At 48.5% G+C, this 22002-nt stretch overlaps 1 protein-coding gene across 2 annotated transcripts in view; it reads left to right on the top strand.

Annotated features, from left to right (window-relative positions):
• The window catches only part of Tmem120b (transmembrane protein 120B), a 42312-nt gene that overhangs the window by 4185 nt on the left and 16125 nt on the right, over nucleotides 1-22002 (top strand). For both annotated transcript variants that reach the window (XR_003836682.2, XM_021162847.2), the window contains exons 2-5: nucleotides 17321-17439; nucleotides 19009-19125; nucleotides 20840-20899; nucleotides 21469-21564. Coding sequence is in view for 1 of the 2 variants with exons in the window: in XM_021162847.2 (XP_021018506.1) it covers nucleotides 17321-17439; nucleotides 19009-19125; nucleotides 20840-20899; nucleotides 21469-21564 (392 nt within the window). In the remaining variant the exon portion in view is untranslated. The remainder of the gene's footprint in view (nucleotides 1-17320; nucleotides 17440-19008; nucleotides 19126-20839; nucleotides 20900-21468; nucleotides 21565-22002) is intronic.

The following is a 22002-nucleotide window of genomic DNA, read 5'->3' on the forward strand; positions in this document are numbered from 1 at the left end:
CGATGGAATAGAGCTAGGGTCTTGTGACCTATGAATACTAACGTCAGGATTCGAACACGGACTGTTGAGCACCAGCAGCAGTACATTCACCTCCCTGCAAAGATTTATGTTACCTACGTTGGTTTGTGTGTGTGTGTGTGTGTGTGTGTGTGTGTGTGTGTGTGCAGGAGCTCATCAAGTCCACAAGAGGGCGCCGGATCTTCCAGAGCTGGTATTGTGAGCTGCCCCGCACGCGGATACTAGGGTCTGAACTTGGGTCCCTTGGAAGAGTAGCAAGCACTATAAATGGATGAAATGTTTCCCGACCCCCGTTTAATTATGAAAATGTACATTTATCTGTATGTGTATATGTGTGTGGGTGTGTCCCCCCCTCCCCCTGCACATGTGTAGAGGTCAGGGGACAGCTGTGGGACTTGAAGTGTACCTTTAAAGTCCTGAGGATTGAACTCCCTATGTAGCTTTAGGTGTCACAGAACTGTCTAGGGAGAACGGGCTAGCCTCAAAGACAGACACAGAGATCTCCTGCCTCTGCCTTTGGAGTGCTAGGGTTAAAGGTGTGTGCCACTATGTCCAGCCAAGTGTGTAGTCTTAACCATCACACAAGACAGATTCCTGTGGAAGAGTTCTTTTGTTGGCCCTGGTTGCTCTTTCATTCTGGTTGCCCCGGGAACCTCGCTTTAGAAGCAGGTAAAGGGGAATGAACACTAGCTGGGGGAGTCAGGATTCCTGGGCCCAGGTCCTCGCTCTGTGGATGTCAGGTATCTGGCCTGATGTTACCCAGTTCTGGTTACTGTGTAACAGTAATGTTACACAGCGAATTGATTGATACATGGATATCCCCTTTATTCTAAGCGGCAGTCCCTCCCTTCAAATTAGGAGAGTAAAACTGAGGACATTGAAAAATCATCAAATTGGCAGGGCATGGTGATACTCCGTTAATCTCAGCTCTCAGGAGGCAGAGGCAGGAGGAGTGCTGTGAGTTTGAGAGGTCAGCCTGGTGTACTTAGTGAGTTCCAGGACAGCTAGGGCTACACAGATACATTGAGAAATTGTGTCTTTAAAAATTGGAAAAAGAGCGGGGCGTGGTGGCGCACGCCTTTAATCCCAGCACTTGGGAGGCGGAGGCAGGTGGATTTCTGAGTTCGAGGCCAGCCTGGTCTACAAAGTGAGCTCCAGGACAACCAGGGCTATACAGAGAAACCCTGTCTCGAAACCCCCCCCAAAAAAAAATTGGAAAAAAAGGGGGGGGCTAGAGAGATGGCTCAGTGGTTAAGAGCACTGACTGCTCTTCCAGAGGTCCTGAGTTCAATTCCCAGCACCCATATGGTGGCTCACAACAATCTGTAATGGGATCTGATGCCCTCTTCTGGTGTGTCTGATGACAGCTACCATGTAGTCATATACATAAAATAAATCTAAAAAGAAAAAAGAAAAAAAAAGAGGAAAAGAAAATCGCTGGGCAGTGGGGTGCACGCCTTTAATCCCAGCACTTGGGAGGCAGAGGCAGGCAGATTTCTGAGTTCGAGGCCAGCCTGGTCTACAGAGTGAGTTCCAGGACAGCAAGGGCTACACAGAGAAACCCTGTCTCGGAAAACCAAAAAAAAAGAAAAAAAAAAAAAAAAAAAAGAAAATCACCATGTTAGAATTTGAACACGGGCCTGTTGTTTGATTTGGATTTGTGTGTTTCTAACACAGCAGGCTCCAAAGTATCTTGAGGCTCCTTAGGTCTGGAAGAAAAGTGTTGTATTTTATTTTTTCACATTTGTTTATGTGTGAGAGAGTTTGTGTGTCATGCAGTCATGCGGAGGTCAGGACAACTTGCAGGCGTCAGCTTCCGGGTCCCGGGTTGAGTTTAGGTCAGTTTAGTCAGGGTTTGGTGGCTTTGGTGCTTTTCCCCACTGGGCCTAGAAGAAAAGTTTTCTCCTTCAGAGTCTCTTTTCAACTTCCTTATGCCTGGCTAAGACTCCACCAAAACGCCAAAAGTCTCAGCGGCCGAACCCAGTTCTACTGGTTTTAAGCCAAAACGGGAATTCATAATCTCCTGAATTAGGAAGTCCAATTGAAAATGACTTTAAACAAGGTTGGACCCAGGTGCTCTGTTTATGTTCAATTTGATTTCCAGCCCCTGGCCTCCTTGGTGTGATCAATGAAGTTGATTCTAAGGCTCCTTCTGGTGGCACACAATTCCGATCTCCTCTCCTAGGAGGCTGAGGCAGGAGGATCGTGAGTTCAAGGCCAGCTTTCTGGGATAGCTCTGAGTGAGAAAGTGAGAGGGTGGGGCAGACACACGTACGTGCACACACACAAACACACACACACAAACACACACACACACAGATCCCAGCTTGTTTCATGTGATTATTCCAGGTATTGGTCATATGTCTGTCTGTCTGTCTGTCTGCCTCTGAGCTTCCGAGTGGCGTCAGTGGAATAAGAGGGAGGGGAAATCCTGAGAAGGGAAACCAAAATAACATGTTAAAAACAAAACAAGACAAGACAAAACAAAACAAAAAACAGAAAGGGATGATGGACAAGCCTCTTTTTTTTTTTTGGCTAAAGTCTTGTAATATAAATTGTCTTTATCTGTGATTCTTAACTGTGTGATGGCAGTCCCCTCCCCCATAATAAGGATAATTAAAGATATAAAGATATCCAGGGAAACAGTGAAATGTCAGATCCAGGGTAACCTGCCATTCACTTTGATGATGTCACATCTTGGTAGCAGCACGAAACCATTTTGCACAGAGCTCACCTTGCCAGCCTTATTCCTCAGCCGAGCGATGACATAACTCTGCTTGTAATTGACAGGTCCAGATCTGAACTCGGCTCATCTGATTGCAAAATGCAATCACTTAATCATTATCTGACCCTGCCTCCCTTCTGAGCACCTAGGCATGCAGTCCTACTCCGGGTCCAATGGCAGACATCACCTGTCAACCTTGACACATGACTCAGAATATTTCCCCATAAGGGAATGACACGCTTGAGGTGGAGGGGAGCGTGTCACGTTTCGTTGTATTTTCATGGTAATAGGTCCTCCCTAGGGACAATCCGCAAGAGAAAGTCTACTTGAAGATACTCTCTTGGACAGCCAGCTCTGTCTGAGAGTAATCTCTTTAAGGTTGACAGCGAGCAAGGGGCACTGATATAAGGCAGTCGACAGTCTGGTGGCCCTGGCTCTGTTGCAGTCGGCTGAATCGCCACCAAGTTCCAATGCCTCTGAGCCAGAGCTGGTGTGTAGAGGTGCCGTGAGATTCATCTGTTGAGAAGGTCTGACTTCCTCTTCTGAATCTTGGGCTGCCTTGATGTGTCAGGAAGGCGGTTCCAGATGTTTCACCTCTGCTGGGACCTGGTGGCATTAAGCTCACGTTCCCACTGGGGTGGAGCATGGGGCCTCAGAGGACGAGAGAGGTGGCCTGGATTTGTGCTTTACTTGTTTGTGACTTCTCCATGTGGCAGGTGGCAATTAGGCAGGACGGAAAGATGCTAGGGGCATCCTGGCCCGCAGCAGTTTAATGTTTTAATGCTTTTGGGGTTTTTTTTGTTTCCTTTTTTCATTTTCATTTTTGTTTTTAATCCAAAATGCAGTTGTCCCCCCTGCATTTTGTTGTTGTTACGTGTGTTACTTTGTTAAATTTATTTATTGGGGGGGGGAGGCATGTGCTATAGTGTCCTTGTGGAGGTGAGAGGACATGTGTGTGCATGTGTTGTTTGTGTGTGTTTAGGTGCCCATGTATCTCAGTGCATGCGAGGAGGTCAGAGGACAGCTTGTGGTAGTAGATTCTCCCCTTCTGCCACATGCGTTCTGGGAATTAAATTCAGGTTGTCAGGATAGCTGTCAGCATCTTTATTACTGAGCCTTATCTTCATATTGCTATCTCCCAGGCGCAAAACATGGCATTTATAATAGAGCTAAAACTATTCAAAACAATATACTGTATTGTTTAATGATGCTGTGTATGTAGTTCAGGTCCTTGCATGTGATGGTAGAGGCCTAATTCAGCTTGGTATCGTACCACATACTTGAAATCCCAACACTCAGGAAGTAGAAGCAGGAGTCGGGAGTTCAAGGTCATCTTCAGCTGTATTCGCCTGGGCTACCCGAGACCCTGTCTCAGAACCGCACCAACTTTAGTGTAGAGGGCGCTGGAAAGAAAGAAGCGAATGACTCTGTTAAGAATATCAGTGATTGGGGCTGGAGAGGTGGCTCAGTGGTTAAGAGCACTCACTGCTCTTCCAAAGGTCCTGAGTTCAAATCCCAGCAACCACATGGTGGCTCACAACCATCTGTAATGGGGATCTCAGGTCCTGCCTCTAACCTTGGTGTAACCTTGGCTGGAGCTGTCCATCTGTCATAGGTGAAGGATGCTTGACACAGGGAGGAAGCAGGAGGAACCAACATACAGCATCTTTCCCTCTGCTCTGCAGTCCTCTTGCTCAGACCCATTGACCAGGGCCAAGGGTGCGCAGATCAGGCCAGCCTGGAGTGAGCTGGGGGTTGGGGAAGGGGAGTGTCAAAGAAAAGCAGAAATGATCTGGGATAGGAGTGGTGCACAAGCCGGGCATGATGGCGCACGCCTTTAATCCCAGCACTTGGGAGGCAGAGGAAGGTGGATTTCTAGACAGCCAGGGCTATTCAGAGAAACCCTGTCTTGAAAAACTGACAACAAGAACAACAAAAAAGAATGGCACACAAAATAACCAGCAAAAGTGAATCACCTCTGTGTGAGGACGACGGGAATCCCATCTAGGAAGGATGTGAAACTTCTCAACTCCACAAACACTGTCGGTGGTTTTTGTTTTGGGGGACATGATCTCACATAGCCTGGTATGTCGTTAAACTTGACCTATAACCAAGAATGACCTTAAATTCCTAATCCCCCTGCTTCCACCCTGCATCAAGAGCGGGGATTCCACACCGCTGCTGTAGTTCTGACACCGAGGGCAGCAGGTGGTTGCTAATTACAGGATTGTCTGTAATTGTATTTTCAACAATTATTTTTGGATTCATTTATTTAATGTGTATGGGTGTTTTGCCTGCCTGCATGTATGTATGTACATATGTATGTATGTGTATGTGTGTGTGTGTGTGTGTGTGTGTATTATGTGTGTGTCTAGTGATCTCCAAAATCAGAAGAGGGCATAGGATCTCTTGGAAATGGAGGTACCCATGCTTGTGAGTCACCAGGTGGGTGCTGGGAATCAAACCCAGGTCCCCTGGGAGAGCCGCCAGCCCTCCTAACCTGGGAGCCATCTCTCAGCCCCTGTAGTTTTCTGCTTTTGGCAAATAAGTGTCTTAGCATCGTAATCTTCACCGGCAGGTCTCCTGTATTTACTCCCCGTCTCCCTGCCAGCACCTCCGTCTTTAGGTATGCTACGATAGGGTTGCATGCTTTTCTTTGTATGTTTGGATTACTCTTGAACTGGTCGATGGGGACCTGGGCTTGCTCTGAGCTGAGGCATAGAGCCCTCCCCACAGCTGTCTGTCACGCTACCCCCAACACTCTAGAATATTTTTAGAAGTAGCAACTTGACGTGGGGAGTCAGTCATGTTTAATAAGCTGGTTTAAGAAGTAAATTGGTTATGTCTGTCTCGGGAGAACTTGCTCCCAGTTTGGGGTGAGATCTCCCCATGTCCCAACTTCTTGTTAAAGTTGGAAGTAAAGCTGAAATTCGGCTGTGGGTGGCTCCTTTAGAAGTTAGACATTTGTAAGAAAGAAAAATCTGGACATGGTAGCCTTTTTTTGTTGTTGTTGTTTTGTTTTCTGAGACAGGGTTTCTCTGTATAGCCCTGGCTGTCCTGGAACTCACTCTGTAGACCAGGCTGGCCTCGGACTCTGAAATCTGCCTGCCTCTGCCTCCCAAGTGCTGGGATTAAAGGCATGCGCCTCCACTGCCCGGCCCAGGTAGCCTTTAATCCCAGCACACAGGAGTCAAAGGCAGGAGTTTATTGGACAGCCTCCTGGTTTACATAGCAATTTCCCAGCCAGCCAAAGTCATGGGGTGATAACCCAATAATAAAAGAAGTGGCAGGGTGGGGGCGGGACTTTCTTCACAACCCAGCAATCGATTACTAAGTACCTACTCAAAAACTCACTGCACCCAGGTGATCATGAATCTCTAATCCTCTGGCCTCCACCCCTGGAATCCTGAGACTGTCTTAGAGGTGTGTACCAGGATCTCTCTCAGTCTTCTCACCCCGCCCTTGCCCTAAACTCCAGCTCCTGGGCTCCCTTCCCCAACTTCCCATTCCTGTAGAACCCTGCCAGTCAGCCATGTGCCCTCTTTGCACTCTTGGCTCTCTCCCCCTCTCTCTGTTCTCTTCAGCCCTCTCTTTCTTCTTCGCACCCCCCTGTCCTCTCCTGCTTCCCGCATCCCCTTCTATCATGACCCCGTTCAGTCTGCTGGCCACACTTCCAGTTGCCTCTGGCTGCTCTCTCCCTCAGATCTACAGTAAAAAAAACCCTTCCTCTCAGCCATACCTTGGAGCGGACTTGTCCGCATTCATTTAGCTACCACATCCCACTTAGTAGGGCCAAAGATGATGAAATCCAGGGCCTTTTGCTTGGTGGGCAAACATTGTACCAATTAAGCTGTGTCCCCTACAAAAGGACACATTCTGTAGGGGCAAAATGCGGTGTCAGGGGCTGGGGAGAAGAGACACGGGCAACAGCTGCTAATAGAACATGGGGTCTTACTGGGTGGTGGGAAGATCTGAAGTGGGATTATACCTTGGTAAATGCCTATAAGTCACTGAACTGGTCCAGGGAGATGTCTCAGGAGGTCCAGTGCTAGACAACCTGAGTTTGATCTTTGGAGCAAAGGTACAAAGAGAAATGACTCCATAAAGTTGACCTCTGACTTCCACAAGCATGCGATGGTATGTTCCCCACCGATACATACCATTTCTCTCTCTCTCTCTCTCTCTCTCTCTCTCTCTCTCTCTCTCTCTCTCTCACTCACACACACACACACACATTTAAAGTTAACAGATGTCACTGAACTACCCATGTAAAATGTTTCTGTTTTTGTGAGCTTGCATGTGTGTGGCATATGAATGTTTGCCAATATGTAACTTTACACATTAGCAAAGTTGTTTAAAAAGAATGGTGGTGGCGCACGCCTTTATTCCCAGCACTTGGGAGGCAGAGGCAGGTGGATTTCTGAGTTCAAGGCCAGCCTGGTCTATAGAGTGAGTCCCAGGATGGCCAGGGCTACACAGAGAAACCCTGTCTCGAAAAAAAAAATTAATTAATTAAAATAAAAATAAAAAGAATGCTTTGACGTCTGAGGTTGGTGAAAAAGCTACCCCACTGGATGCCTAGGGATCTGCATGTTTGATTGTCTCCTTAGCTCCTGGCCTGAGGAATGAACCACTCAACTGGCTTTCTTGTTCTTATTTGTGACTTTTTTTTTTTTTTTGAGGACTATACTCTGGGTAGGAGACTGGTCTTTAGACCAAGGCCCATGGCTTTTCCTCCTCCTCCTCCCCCTCTTCCTCCTCCCCCTCCCCCTCTTCCTCCTCCTCTTCTTCCTCTTCCTCCTCCTCTTCCTCCTCTTCTTCTTCTCCTCCTCCTCCTCCTCCTCTTCTTCTTCTTCAGATTTATTTATTTATTATATGTAAGTACACTGTAACTGTCTTCAGACAGCACCAGAAGAGGATGTCAGATCTCATTATGGATGGTTGTGAGCCACCATGTGGCTGCTGGGATTTGAACTCAGGACCTTCAGAAGAGCAGTCAGTGTTCCTCACCTCTGAGCCATCTCTCCAGCCCCATGGCTTCTCATCTTACCTAATGTGGTTGACGATGTCCAGACGTTCCCTTCTGTTCCTCGTCCTGTTAGTGTGGATGCTGGCACTCACCTCTGCAGTGAAGATACATAGCTGGTAATGCCTGGCAGGCACAGTGGAGTGCATTTGCTTGTGCAGTTGGAAATTCAATGACATGCTCTCAGGGGAAGCCGATGCAGGAAAGGGCTTGGCCTTCATCTCCCTCTTAGCATTCCTCTCCACAGTCGGGTTTGTTCCTCGGCATCCAGACACCGGGGAGCTCACTCAGTTCCTCTATTTTAACTTTAAAGCTAGAGGGAGCAAGGCCACTCTGTTCTAACAGTTCTCTCCCGAGCCGGACACTGACTCTCCTTAGTCCTGGATGCTAACCCAGGACTTTGCATCAGCCAGCTGGGTTAGGGGAAGGGGTGCTGAGGGTCCAGCTAGACCCAGGCCATATGCCCTTGAGTCTAAAGCAGGACCATCCCCATCCCTAGCGAGATCTCATATATGGAATATGGGGAGAGATTAGTCTCTAAAGAAATCTATAGCAGCAGAAACCTATCTCATCTGTTAAAAACAGAAAACAACAGAAGGTCTCCGTCTGGCCAGCTGGCTCCACTGGAGGAGGCCAAGGTTGCTTGGAGGAGAGGAAGTTGCGGCCACTGTTGTCATTTGAGTCTGAAGTGTCCCCCACATGCTCTGATCCGAACACTTGCTGTTTTGGAGGCTGTGAAGCCTTTAGGAGCCGGGACCTGGCTGGTAGAAAGTGGGCAGCTAGAGGTGGGACTTTGAAGGTTATACCCACTTGTCTTAGTTTGGGTTTATATTGCAGTGAAGAGACACCATGGCTATGACAACTCTTATAAAGGACAACATTTAATGAGGCTGGCTTACAGTTCAGAAGTTTTGTCTATTATTGTCATGGCAGGAAGCATGGCAGCGTGCAGGCAGACATGGTGCTGGAGAAGGAGCTGAGAGTTCTACATCTTGATCCACACTGGGCATGGCTTGAGCATAGTAGATTTCAGAGCCCGCCCCCACAGTGACATACTTCCTCCAACAAGGCTACACCCCCTAATAGCACGACTCCCCATGGGCCAAGCATTCAAACACTTGAGTCTTTGGGAGCCATTCCTATTCAAACCACCACACACACTTCCTCCTAGTAGTGTCACTTCCTAGGGTAGGGGGCCATATTTACTCAAACTGTCACACCACCCCTGCTTCCTCTCTCGTCCCCTTTACCTCATGATCTCAGTGACACACATGGTCTCTGATGCATGTTCAGTCGTCATGAACTCCATCATGCCTTTCTGCTGGGATGAGGGGAATCCTCTGAAACTGTCTGTATTTTGGTTAATGTCACAGAAGAGGACACTCTCAGTCACTGGGCTAGAGGCCATTCCTGTGCTGCCCCATTAAAGAATCTGGCAGCCTTCTGCTCATGACCTAAGGACTTGCCCGAGGCTAAATTAAAAAGTAATAAATTGATTTCTTTGGCCGAGGCAATTTCAGGGCAGTGTAACGTTGCCTCTGTGGCATGGTTATTACGAATAACTAACTCGTATGCAGGTCTACAGTGAAAATGAGCAAGAGGGGCCTAAAGAAATACAAAATGGACAATTTGCAGAGGAAAAGAGCACCAGGAAGCTCAGTGTTGCAGCCAAGGCTGGTGGTGCAGAGAGGAGATGGGAGCTGTTAAGGAGAGGGGTCCCTCAGTGCACTGGAGCAAAAGGAAGGGTGCCCTAGGGTGAGACCCTGCCCAGCTAAGCTTCCAACCTGTAAAAGAGCACGGGGGAGTTTTTTCTTCAGAAAGCAACTGAATAAAAGCTGCTAAAGGCTCAAGGGTGGGGGGCAGGACGCATCCTAGATGGTGGTGGTGACCTGTAGGTCACCCATGTGGTGTTGGCTTTAGAGGCGTGATGGGTGGAAGAGTGAAGGAAGAGATGTGGATTCTTTCTCGGTGGCTTCAGGGTGCCCGGGGGGGTCAGGCTGTGTGGTGGTGGTATAGGGGGAGTCCCTGCATGAAGGCCTTGCTGTTCTAACAGAGGTCCCTCAAGTGAAACAAGATTCAAGGGGGCTTCTTCTTTCCTTCCTTCCCCATGTGACTGAGGTACGTTCCAGGCGGGGACAGGAATGAGGGTTATCCCCAGCTAAACCAGAACTCTGCGTAGACCAGGCTGGCCTCAAACTCACAGGGATCCACCTGCCTTTGCCTCCTGAGTGCTGGGATCAAAGGCAAGCACCCCCACCCAGTTACTTGTTTTGGACAGGGTCTTTTGTTGAACTTGCTATGTAGCTGGTTGGCCTTTGAACCCTGACCCTTCAGACTCAGTTTTGCAAATACTGTTATTAGAGTTGCTTGGCACCATTGCTTGCTTGCCATTATGTTACTGACTAGAGTAACAGTAACTGCCTCAAGAGGAGGGGTTGTTGGGGGTTGGGAATTTAGACAGGAACTTAGAGTTGGTGCATAGGCCTGGCTGTGCCTTACCTCTGAGGTCTCAGCTGGAAGTCCTTAATGACAAACGTGGTTAAGACCAGACTGTAGGGAGTTTTCTTTTTCTGCAGGTGTCCGGCTGGAGTGACTTGTCTTTACGTCTGTGCCCATTCTGGCTTTTGGATTCTCAGTGTAATTAGGGCCTCGGGGTGATTGGACTCTGTTCCAAGAACAAGTATTCCAGTGAATAAGGTAGAAGCTATGTAGGCCCTCTGTGACTTTTTCTCAGAATCCATATGGCGTCACCTGTGCCACATTTTGCTTGGCCAGCATTGCAGTGCTACTCAGATTGAGGTGGAGCGAGCCAAGTCCCCACTTCTCTCTTTTCTTTTTAGTTAACTATGGTGGCGCCTGCCTTTAATCCCAGCACTTGGGAGGCAGAGGCAAGTGAATCTCTGAGAGTTCTAGGCCAGCCTGATCTTCACAATGAGACATTGTCTCTAGACAAAACACTCAAAACTATTAGGGACAATTACTTTCTGTAACAGTATCTATTTCTCTCTGTGTATACAGAAACAACTCTATCTTGAATATAGAAACAGGCAGATAAGGGGGAGGAGGAGGAGGAAGGAGATATTACTCAAGTGTCCAGGTTTCAGATATACAAAATGGGTGCAGCACAATGATAGAGGCTTGTCTAGCATACATCCACCACGACCCAGGTCCCAGTCTAGCACTTAGAAACAGGGAGGGGCGGGGCCAAAGAGAACCAGGATGAATAAATCCTAGAGCACCAGGCCAGATGTACTTTTAATCCCAGCACTCAGAAGGCAGAGGCAGGAGGATCTTTGTGATTTGGAAGCCAGTCTCTTCTTCATAGGGAGTTCCAGGCCAGCTAGGGCTATATAGTGAGACCCTATGTTTTCGTTTTTTCTGAGACAGGGTTTTTCTGTATAGCCCTGGCTGTCCTGGAACTCACTCTGTAGACCAGGCTGGCCTCGAACTCAGAAAGCCACCACTGCCCAGGGAGACAAAGTCTTTTATGTATATGAGTACACTGTAGCTGTCTTCAGACACACCAGAAGAGGGCATCAGATCCCATTACAGATGGTTGTGAGCCATCATGTGGTTGCTAGGATTTGAGCTGAGGATGAAGAGTAGTTAAATGTTCTTGACCGCTGAGCCATTTCTCCAGCCCTGAGACCCTATATTTAAAAAAAAAAAAAAAAAAAAAAAAAATATATATATATATATATATATATATATACACACACACATACATACATACATGTGATGTATGTATGTATGAATAAAATATATTTGTGTATGATTTTTAATATTTTATGTAACATTTATATTTATTTACATATTTATATATTATTTTTAAATTTATATATTATTTTTAAAATAGAAAATAAGATAAAATTACCAAGAGGGTAGCTTTTATGTCAATTATTCATTTTCTCCCTCTACCTACCCCTATCTGTCTGTAGCCCTGGCTGGCCTGGAACTTACTAAACAGACCAGACGAAACCTCAAGCTTGCGGTATCTCACCTCTACCCTCTAAGCGCTGGGATCACACAGGTTCCCCAACATTCCTGCCTTGAATGTTCTTTTACACAGGAGTAAATAGCAAGAGGGCGAGAGGAGACCTTTGGAGGGGCAGGGCAGGATCAGACTGTGGGGAGTGGTCTCATGGCTGTACACTAATCTACTACACTCTAGTCTCCTTGTAGACATTAAATTGTTTGCTGTTTTCTTTGTATGTCAGCCATACAATAAAGTACTTCGTTTTGGTGCTGGGCATCCAACACAAGGCATCACACACAGCGTATTTTTTTTAAAGAAAGGAAGACGGTAGACATGCAGACACACAGATTACAACTGGGAAGAACATGGGTGCAGAAATGGCTAGAAGATGAAGTCCGCAGCTGAGCGCAGTAGTACATGTCTATCCTCCTGCACTTGGGAGGCAAAGGGGGAGCCCTGCTTGAGTTCAAGGCCAACCTGGGCTAGGCATGCAGTGACGTCATCCAGTACGACCCTGCCTCAAAAGCAAAAGGGAGAAGCTGGCAGCAGCCTTGGCTTCTGGCGAAGGAAACTGATGGCAGTGGTGCTCTCCCTTCCTAATGCAGTGACTCTTCAATGCTGTTCCTCAGACTGTAGTGACCCCCGACCATAAAGTTATTGCCATGGCTCCTAACGATTGTAATTTTGCTACTGTTCATGAATCATAACATAAATACTCGATGTGCGTATCTAACATGTGACTTCAGAAGACTCAAGACCCACAGCTTGGGAACCACTGGATCAAGGGACTATTTAGAGACGACCACAGCCGCATGTGGCATTTTAATTTTTAACAAGGATAATGTTTGACTTGTGAAATTAAATATTAATTCACACTGAAGAGGGGCCTGGCCAGCATCTGGCTGCTGAGTTCGAAGCTTTGTCTTATCTCTCCATGGTAGAGAACCTGACACCACAGAGTGCTAGGAGGCTGTGCTGCCTTTTATCATGCTGCAGCCCTTTTGTGAAGGCCCCGCCTTATAGAGAGCTATCTGGGCCCCGCCTTCACCCTGACATCTTGGAGCCTTTCCTTTGTTACCCACACCTTGGAAGTATCAGAAACTCTTCCATCCCCACTGGGGTCTTTCTCCCTCCAAGAACTTATTTCATTGTATCTATCATTTCTGTTGCTGGGCTTCCCATGTGCAAGGCAGGCAGGCACTTAACTGTGCTACCCGCTCAGTCCCCAGAAAACTTACTAATTACAAATAGCAAAAGTTGATCATTTGGGTGCTGGAGAGATGGCTCAGAGGTTAAGAGCACTGGCTGCTCTTCCAGAGGTCCTGGGTTCAATTCCCAGCAACCACATGGTGGCTGACAACCATCTGTAATGAGATCTGATGCTCTCATCTGGTGTGTCTGAGGACAGCTACAGTGTACAGTATATAATAAATATTTAAAAAAAAAGTTGATCACTCTACAGTAGATCCTTGGAAGGACACCTTTACCAAGCACTCCAGGCTGACGTCACGGATACCATGTCCCTCCTGACAGGAAGCTCCTAGCACCTGTCATCAGATCCAGGCCCACTTGGAAGCATCAGGTTGAGCCCAGGTTGAGAGACTTTCTCTCAATGATAGAAATGGACTTGAAAGATGTCAATTCAGGCCAGGCAGTGGGTGGCTTAAGCCTTTAAGCCCAGCACTCAGGAGGCAGAGGAGTTCAAAAGTTGAAGTTCTAGGTTAAAGAAACACACACACATACTCACATGCTGGTGCGAATACTCAGCATAAAATTGAATGGGATCTGAGATCTGAGGGACAAATTTGGCAAAAGAAACTGTGGGCTGAGAGGTGGCTCAGCAGATAAGATGCCAAGCCTGACAGCTGCCCGAGTTCTATCATGGGGACCCACCTGATGGAAGGACAGAACCACTCCACCTGCACACTGCCCTCTGACCTCCTCGAGTGCACTGTGGCAAGTCATGAATAAACAGCTAAATGTAACTGAAAACATTTAACGAAGGCAGTTGGCACGTGTGAGCCGTGTGGTGTCTTTGACAAAAGCCTCAGGTTACATATATCAAGGCTCAGTAACTGCATCTGACTGTAGCAGATACCATTGATGCCAACTGATGCACTCTGATGCTCAACTGAGAAGTACCATGGTTATGGCCGACTCCCTAATGGGTCAGCACAAGGGTGGGCAAACTTCCTTGGCAAAGGGCCATACAGTCTATGTCAATGCCCCTCGCTCGGCTGCTGCAGCACCGAGCATGCGCGATGGAGCAGGAGTAAAAACGGCGCGTGTGTCTGCTGCAATTCCAGTGACCTGTATGTAATGTTCGCAGGGCTTGGGAGGTTTTAAAACTTTTATAATTTTCAACCCTCCAATACCCACTTCTGCCTTACAGCCTCCACAGGCTTGGACGGCAGGCTCTGCCTGCAGGTCCCTGATACCTGATAGAGAAAAAGATGGGTACGCGCACAGGAGATAGCGCATCCTGAGAGATGCCTGTTATGGAGGGTGGGGTGGGGGAGGGGATACTCTAGAGTGTGGCGTTCTTCACACGGCTTTGGAAATTCTGCAAGCTTGAAATCATTTTAGGATGAATAAGCCTATTGGGAAAACTTAATTTTCCTCTCTGAGAGGCCCTGGAAGGAGAGGGGGCTGCCAGCTCTGCCCCGCTCCTTTGCAAATTAATGGTCCAGGGTGACTGGCTTATGCATTCTTGGATATCATTGCTAATAGTTCTCTCCTCCCCCCTTTTATTTATTAATTTATTTATTGCTTTTTTGAGATGCAGTCTCACTATGCAGTCCTGTCTGGCCTACAATCTGCTATATAGACCAAGCTTGGCTTGAACTAGTGATGATCCCCCTGCCCCTGCCCCTGCCCCCGCCCTGCCCCCTGAGAGCTGGGGCTGAACGTATGCCCATCATTCCTGTCCTGTTTTTTATTTTTCTTCCTTCACTTCTTCCTAATTTTCTGCTTTAACTTCCTCTCTTGCCTGGCAGACATAATAGTTTAGACTCTACTTCGTACCTGCTCCTTTCCCCCTTTGCTAAGTGTGCTTCTGTCCACCTTTCACTGATCTGTGTCCTCCTGTCGGCTCCCGCCCCTCCATGGTCATTATGTATTGGAAGCCGAGTGTGGCAGCAATTTGAGAACTTACTGTGTTCCTCTCTCCCAGCATCGGGATAAGCCTCTTGTATGAGTCAGAAGGGTTATTTCCAAGAATGAAATACCAAGTTTATTGAGTGATGTTGACTGGGTAAGGGAAGACGGCTTCTAGGGACTCCTCCCTAGAGGAGCTTTTCAAGCGGAGGTCAGAAACCCAGAGTGAAGTGTTAGTAGGAAAGAGCTTGCGGTTTATACAACCCACGAGGCAAGCCCAAGAACCGGAATCCATGTCATGTTGTCACCATAAATACTGGAGACTGTGTAAGGAAAAGTGCCTTGGCTTACGGTTCTGAAGGCTGAATCCAGCTCAGGGACAACGTCTGGCAAGGGTCACTATGTGCATATGGTAGATAATATGGAACATGATCAAAGTTGTGGACAAGCGGTGCATATAGAAGAGCATGCGCTAAGAGACCGAGGGAGGAGCCGGGCAGTGGTGGCGCACGCCTTTAACCCCAGCACTTGGGAGGCAGAGGCAGGCGGATTTCTGTGTTTGAGGCCAGCTTGGTCTACAGAGTGAGTTCCAGGACAGCCAGGGCTACTCAGAGAAACCCTGTCTCGGGAAAAAGAGAGAGAGAGAGAGAGAGGGAGAGAGAGAGAGAGAGAGAGAGAGAGAGAGAGACAGACAGACAGACAGACAGACAGACAGACAGACACAGACACTGACTGAGGGAGGAACACCCGACTTAATATCAGTCTGTTCTTGTGAACACTGATCTGGTCCCATGAGACTTAGCCAACCAACCCTTGTCCCATAGTCACCTCTCACGTGTTCCTTGCTCGTAAAGATCCCAGTACACCTCAATACCATGGCATTGAAGACCCAGCACGTGCACCTTTGGACAGCAAACCCTTGTCATCGCAGATGCTATGAGAATTTCATCTTATCACTTCTGACTCTCTTCCCCTGTTTAATCCTCTAGGACCAGAGGACTGGGTTCTACCCAGTAAGCATATCTGGGGGACAGAAGCATCTTTCATCTAACCCTTTTCTCTAGAGTTCCAGGATTGGCTCTCATTGGGCCAGTAGGAACCATGTGTTTGCTTCTGAACCAATCAGGAGTCTAGAGAATAATGATTGGCTGAGACTGGACACGTGACCACTGGACCTGGCCCCCTTGCTTTCTTCCAAACCATGTAGGCAATAAGAACTGACAAGGGGTAGGCTGGGGATATAGCTCAGTGTGTATGCCTAGTGTGCACAAAGCCCTGGGGTTGATTCCCAGTACCACGTAGGCAGGCTGTGTTGACACGTGGCTGTAAGCCTCACCCTCAGGAGGTAGCGGCAGAAGACTCCAAAGTCTAAGTTCATCCTCAGCTATGAGTTCAACATCATCCTGGGATGCCTGGAAGCCAGCTTCACAAAATCAAGAAGGAAGAATTGGCAAGGAGGCTGAGGGTGTCGAAAATGTACCTAGAATGTACAAGACAGTGTTCTCAGTCCTCAGACAAATAGACAGACAGACAGACACACACACACACACACACACACACACACACACACACACGGGACATAGCAACCCTTCTATACCATGTTTGGTTAATGTAAGGAAGAATGAGATGGGCACATGCTGTTAATCCCAGCACTCGGGAGGCAGAGGCTGGGGGAATCTCGGTGTGTTCAAGGACTGAATGACTTTTTGTTTTGTTTGGTTTGGTTTTTCGAGACAGGGTTTCTCTGTGTAGCCCTGGCTGTCCCGGAACTCACTCTGTAGACCAGGCTGGCCTCGAACTCAGAAATCCACCTGCCTCTGCCTCCCAAGTGCTGGGATTAAAGGCGTGCGCCACCACAGCCTGGCTTGTTTTGTTTTTCGAGACAGGGTTTCTCTGTGTAGCCCTGCCTGTCCTGGAACTCAGTCTGTACACCAAGCTGGCCTCAAACTTAGAAATCTGCCTGCTTCTGCCTCTTGATTGCTGGGGATTCAAGGTGTGGGCCACCATTGCCCAGCCAACACAGTGACTTCTAGGACAGCCAAGGTTATATAGAGAGACTCTTATCTTTAAAAAGGAGAGTGGGAGGGTGGGACTGGAGAGATGGCTCAGTGTTTAAGAACACTGACTGCTCTTCCAGAGGTCCAGTTCAATTCCCAGCAGCCACATGGTGGCTCACAACCATCTGTAATGGGATCCGATGCCCTCTTCTGGTGTGTGTGAAGATAGCTACAGTGTTCTCTTGTACATTAAACAAATAAATAAATAAATATTCTTTAAAAAATATTAGGAGTAGCACTTGGGGAAAACCCGACACTTAACCCACAGCTGCTGTGTCCTGCCGCCTCCCTCAGCCAGTCAGTCCTAATTTTCAAAGCGTCATCCTTGATAGCCGTATCATTATAGCAGTCCCCCCCCCCCCCCCCGACCTCTCCTGTCATGTCTGAGGTTCATGCTCTCCCTGTGCTGCTTCGTCCTCCAGGAGACACACAGGATCTATAAGCAGAAGCTGGAGGAGCTGACCTCCCTGCAGACGCTGTGCAGCACCTCCATCAGCAAGCAGAAGAGGCACCTGAAGGACCTGAAGCACACACTCCAGAGGTAAGGGGGCGGGGCTTGAGAGCTCCCCCAGGGTCTCCATCGGGAGCTGAGCGTGACTTTGAGTTTCTGACCTTCCTCCTTCCCCAACCCTCCCACCCCCCCACCCCAGGTTGGGATTACAGATGTCCGCCACCGCATCTGCTTCACTCGGTGCTAGCTTTGCCGAGTTCACTCTACCAATGGAGCCACACCCCCAGCCCTCCCCTCGTTATAAAAGGACAGAAACCCAACTCCAAACTGGCTTAAGAAGAAAATGGAAATTTTTAGTGGGGAAAAAAAAAACAAAGCAGAGGTGGCTTCAGGCATCACTGGATCTAGGGGTCAGAGTGTGTTTGTAGGACTCTGGTTTTTTCCTCTGAGTCCTGCTTTTCCCTAGGTTGGCTTTGCTCTCACGGCCACTGAAGTCAGTCAGTTAGGTGTCCATCCATGAGCTGAGCTTTGACCCTCCAGTCTTCCTGACGGAGGAGGAATCTGGGGCTTTCCGTCTTAGTCATATTAATAATTGTCTGCAGGTCTGACTGTTTAGACACTGTGGGTGCCCAACAGAACCCCAATCAATACCAGTAGAGCTCCCCAGCCCTGCTGTGACACCTGGACTATCTGTGGACACTGTTCGGCTACACCACAAGCATTGGCTGTGGTAGGCTGACCCATGAGTTAGGGCCCTAGACCGAGGAATCCTCCTGTTCCAGGGCGTGGGCTATCCCAATATGCTTCTCTTCTTCTTGATTTTTGAAGACAGGGTCTCATGTAGCCCAAGCTGGCCTCACATTGGCTATATCCAAGCATGACCTGAGCTCTCAGTTCTGCCTCTACCTCCCAAGTCTCTGCTGCTTCTTCCTCTTCCTATTGTTGTTATTATTATTATTAATCTATCTATCCCTTGATCCATCTATCCATCCATCTATATCTATCATCTTTGTCTGTCTACACTATCCACCCATCCATCCATCCATCCATCCATCTATCTATCTAGGTTTTTTGAGCCAGTTTCTCTGTAGCCCTGGCTGCCTTAAAACTCGCTCTGTAGACCAGGCTGACTTTCAACCCAGAGATCCACCTGCCTCTGCCTCTTGAGTGCTAGGATTAAAAGCACGCGCCACCACGCCCAGCTTACCCCTGCCTCCTGAGTGTTGGGTTTACAAGCATGAGCCACCACCCCCAGCTTACCCCTGCCTCCTGAGTGTTGGGTTTACAAGCACGCGCCACCGTACCCACCTTCAACTTCTCTAGTTTTGAGAGTCGCCTCTCTCCAAAGGGCAACAGGAAGACCTTGATGGGCCAGCGGGCGGCTAATACCGTCTCCTGCCTTTCAGTCGGTCCTCTTAGGAGTCTTCGAGTTCTGTTACAATTGCAGAAAAGAGCTTAGCGGCACAGCTTAGCCAGCTACTGTGTGCTGAGTACCATTCCAGACGCTTCTCTGCGTCTACTTATGTGACCTTTACATAGCTACTGTTTGTGATGTACCACAATGCCATCCTTATCTGTCGGGTACAGGAAGGGAGGCAGAGATTGAAGGACACCACCAAGGTCTCTGGCTACAGGAGCTCAGCATCACTCCCATTACAGGTACAAGCGCCATTCCAGCCATGAGGAGGCGGCGCTCATCCAACAGATGACCGCCAACATTAAGGAACGACAGAATGTCTTCTTCGACATGGAGGCCTACCTACCGAAGAAGAATGGGTACGAGCCCTCTGGTTTTCTGCTGCAGGCCCCCCCACTCCCTTCTGGAGTGTGAGAGTCACCGGCCAGGGGAGAACAAGACATGGTGTATGTGGGGGGCACTTTGGTCCCTGTTCCTCCCATTCTAGGAGGAGCTATGGTCCTTCCCCTGTGGCTGGGAGTGATGTCCTCTAGGGCAACTTTTTTGTGCTGGCACCTGGTACCTGTGTGTGGCATCTGGGGTAGAAGGAAAGTGTTCTCTCTCAGGAGAACCAACATGTAGTGAGTGCATTTTGCATGCCCGATATTGTCCTGGACGTGCCCATAGCAGCAATGACTTTATCCTCAACAGTCTGCTGTGTTACGCTGAAGTGCCCCTCCCCCCGCTTTGTTTCCCTCAGGGATTAGAACCAGGGCACCCTAAGACACTAGGCCATGTTCTAGACTCAGCTCCATCCCAGATCTGTTTATGTGTTTGTTTTTTAAATCCTTTTAGGTAGGGCCTCATTATTTTTGCTCTGGGTAGCCTGGAACTCCCTTGTAGACCAAGCTGCCCTTGAACTCGACGTGGTCCTCCTGCCTCTGCCTCTGGAGTGCTGGAATTACAGGTGTGTGCCACACTCTGCCCTGACTTACTTTTACTTTTGAAGCAGGGTTCAGCCCGGCGTGGCGTGGAGTCAGGTCTTTCCTGAGGAAAGGTTGCTTGTGAGCCTCAGTCAGATGCGTAGTGTCCGGTAGCCCTGGGACATTATCACCCATCCCTCCTTTTCGCCTGTTTCTCTGTATTTGGACTAAACACTTCCCAAGTTAGTCAGCAGCCCATTTAACAGCATCCCCTCCATCACCGGAGACCCTCTAGCAGTGTGTTGCTCGGGCTCTTTTTCCCAAGCTTTTCTCTCCGAAGCCTTTTGGGGATATTGCGTTAGTTAGGAGCCTGTGTTGCACAGCTAGACAACTCAAGGTTGCTTAAGAAATGAGGAATTTGTAGCTAGGAATTAGTACAAATATGGACCAGGTATGGATAGATCCAACCACTTAGATGCTGTTAGATCCCGCCTCTCTCTGAGCTTTCTTTTTAACTGTCTTTTCCATTGTGTACATTTATTCTATTCATGGGCAGGCTTTTTCTATAAGCTGTCACCCACCCTCACCCCCACGCCCAGCTTGCTAGGCTTACTTCTACCTGCCTACCCATTCTAACAGGAAAAAAAAAAAAAAAAAAAACTGGTTCCTCTGTGGTCTTGAGGATTTAAAAACCTAGGGTGGGTTTTCATTGGGTTAGATTGTTTGTGTGTGTGTGTGTGTGTGTGTGTGTGTGTGTGTGTGTGAGAGAGAGAGAGAGAGAGAGAGAGAGAGAGAGAGAGAGAGTGAGTGCGCTCATGAGAATAGACTTGGATGTTGAATAATTGTCCTTGACTCTTTAGCTGTAGGTTAGTCATCCTTGGGCTACCGGTTACTGACACGCTTACATCTAGCTGCAAAGGAGGCTGGGAGATGAGGCCTGTTAGGTAGCTTCAGTGGGGGAGACAGATGGGCATACTGTCTTGTATGTAGTTACCATGCTTCGTCCATAGCTAACCGCTGTTGTCAGCTGTTGTGGGGCCCACTTGACCACCCGCTTAGCCTCCTGTTTTTGTTTTTGTTTTTGTTTTTGTGTTTTTGCTGTGAGATGCTCAGCGAGCATTCACTAAGCGTGAAAAGTGTTGGTTGTGCCCTCACAGGTCTTTCCTTCCAGGCTCTACTTGAATCTGGTTCTTGGCAACGTGAACGTGACCCTCCTCAGCAATCAGGCCAAGTGAGTGTGCCCGGATCCCGACTGACTCTTACTCGGGGATAAGGTTTGAAGCTGGGGTTTCTGCATGGATCAGAACTTGTTAGCAGTCGAGACTCTCTGGCTTTCTGACCCTGCCCACCTCAGTGGGGGAGCCCTTGGGGAAACCTCTCCTTTCTTACTTTCACAGAGTCAGTCTGTTTGTGGATAGGACCGTGCTCTTTTCCATGAGAGCGACATTGACTCTATCCTAAATCTTATCCCAGCGTTTGTCCTGAGGAACAGAGCCCTGTCCAACCAAATCTAGGTGACATTTCCAGCTGCCCTTAGCCCTAGTTTTTGCTGTAATCTTTAGGTAAGGGTAAAGAAAACTTGTCTGTGACCCTTGTCCGTCCCCAACACGGCCTCAAAGCCCAGGGACAGGGCCCTTTTGTAGTCGGTCCCCTTTCCCTCACTAGACATCACCGGTTGAAGGCCAGGTTCCCCTGCAGATCAATGGACAGGATATGGCATCAGAGGCAGGGCTAGGGGCTGGCGGTGCCCAGCGGGATGGCAGCGATCTGAGACCACCTCTGGGGTGTCTGTCATGGCAGGTTTGCTTACAAGGATGAGTATGAGAAGTTTAAGCTCTACCTGACCATAATCCTTCTTCTGGGTGCTGTGGCGTGTCGATTTGTCCTTCATTACAGGTAATGGGGCGCAGTGGTGTGTGTGAGGGAAGGCACGAGGGCACGAGGAGGGGGGTCCTCAGGGAGGCAGTCTTCTGTTTCCCTAACCCGGAGCTGCTGTAGGCTGGGGAGGGAGCAGTTCTGCCAGGAAACAGCATCCCTGCCCACCCTGTATCCATATAGCAAGCCTTATGGAATAGCTGCTGCCTGGCAGGGCCTCATGATGGAGTAGTGGGCGGAGTCTAGTGTGGTTTGTGGGATGTGACACAGCCTCAGCGTGGAGCACAGCACTGACATGCCACAGCATGGATGAGCTTTGACAGCATCATGCTAAGTGAAAGAACACAGGGACACAGGCACATGTATTATACATGTGCATTGGTACGAAATGTCCAGAGTGAGCGGTTCAGAGAGACACATAGTGGGGCAGAACTTGCCAGGGGACGCAGGAATGGGGAA

This window comes from Mus caroli, unplaced genomic scaffold, assembly GCF_978045245.1.
Source record: "Mus caroli unplaced genomic scaffold, Mus_caroli_1 scaffold_4, whole genome shotgun sequence".
Classification (NCBI taxonomy): domain Eukaryota; kingdom Metazoa; phylum Chordata; class Mammalia; order Rodentia; family Muridae; genus Mus; species Mus caroli.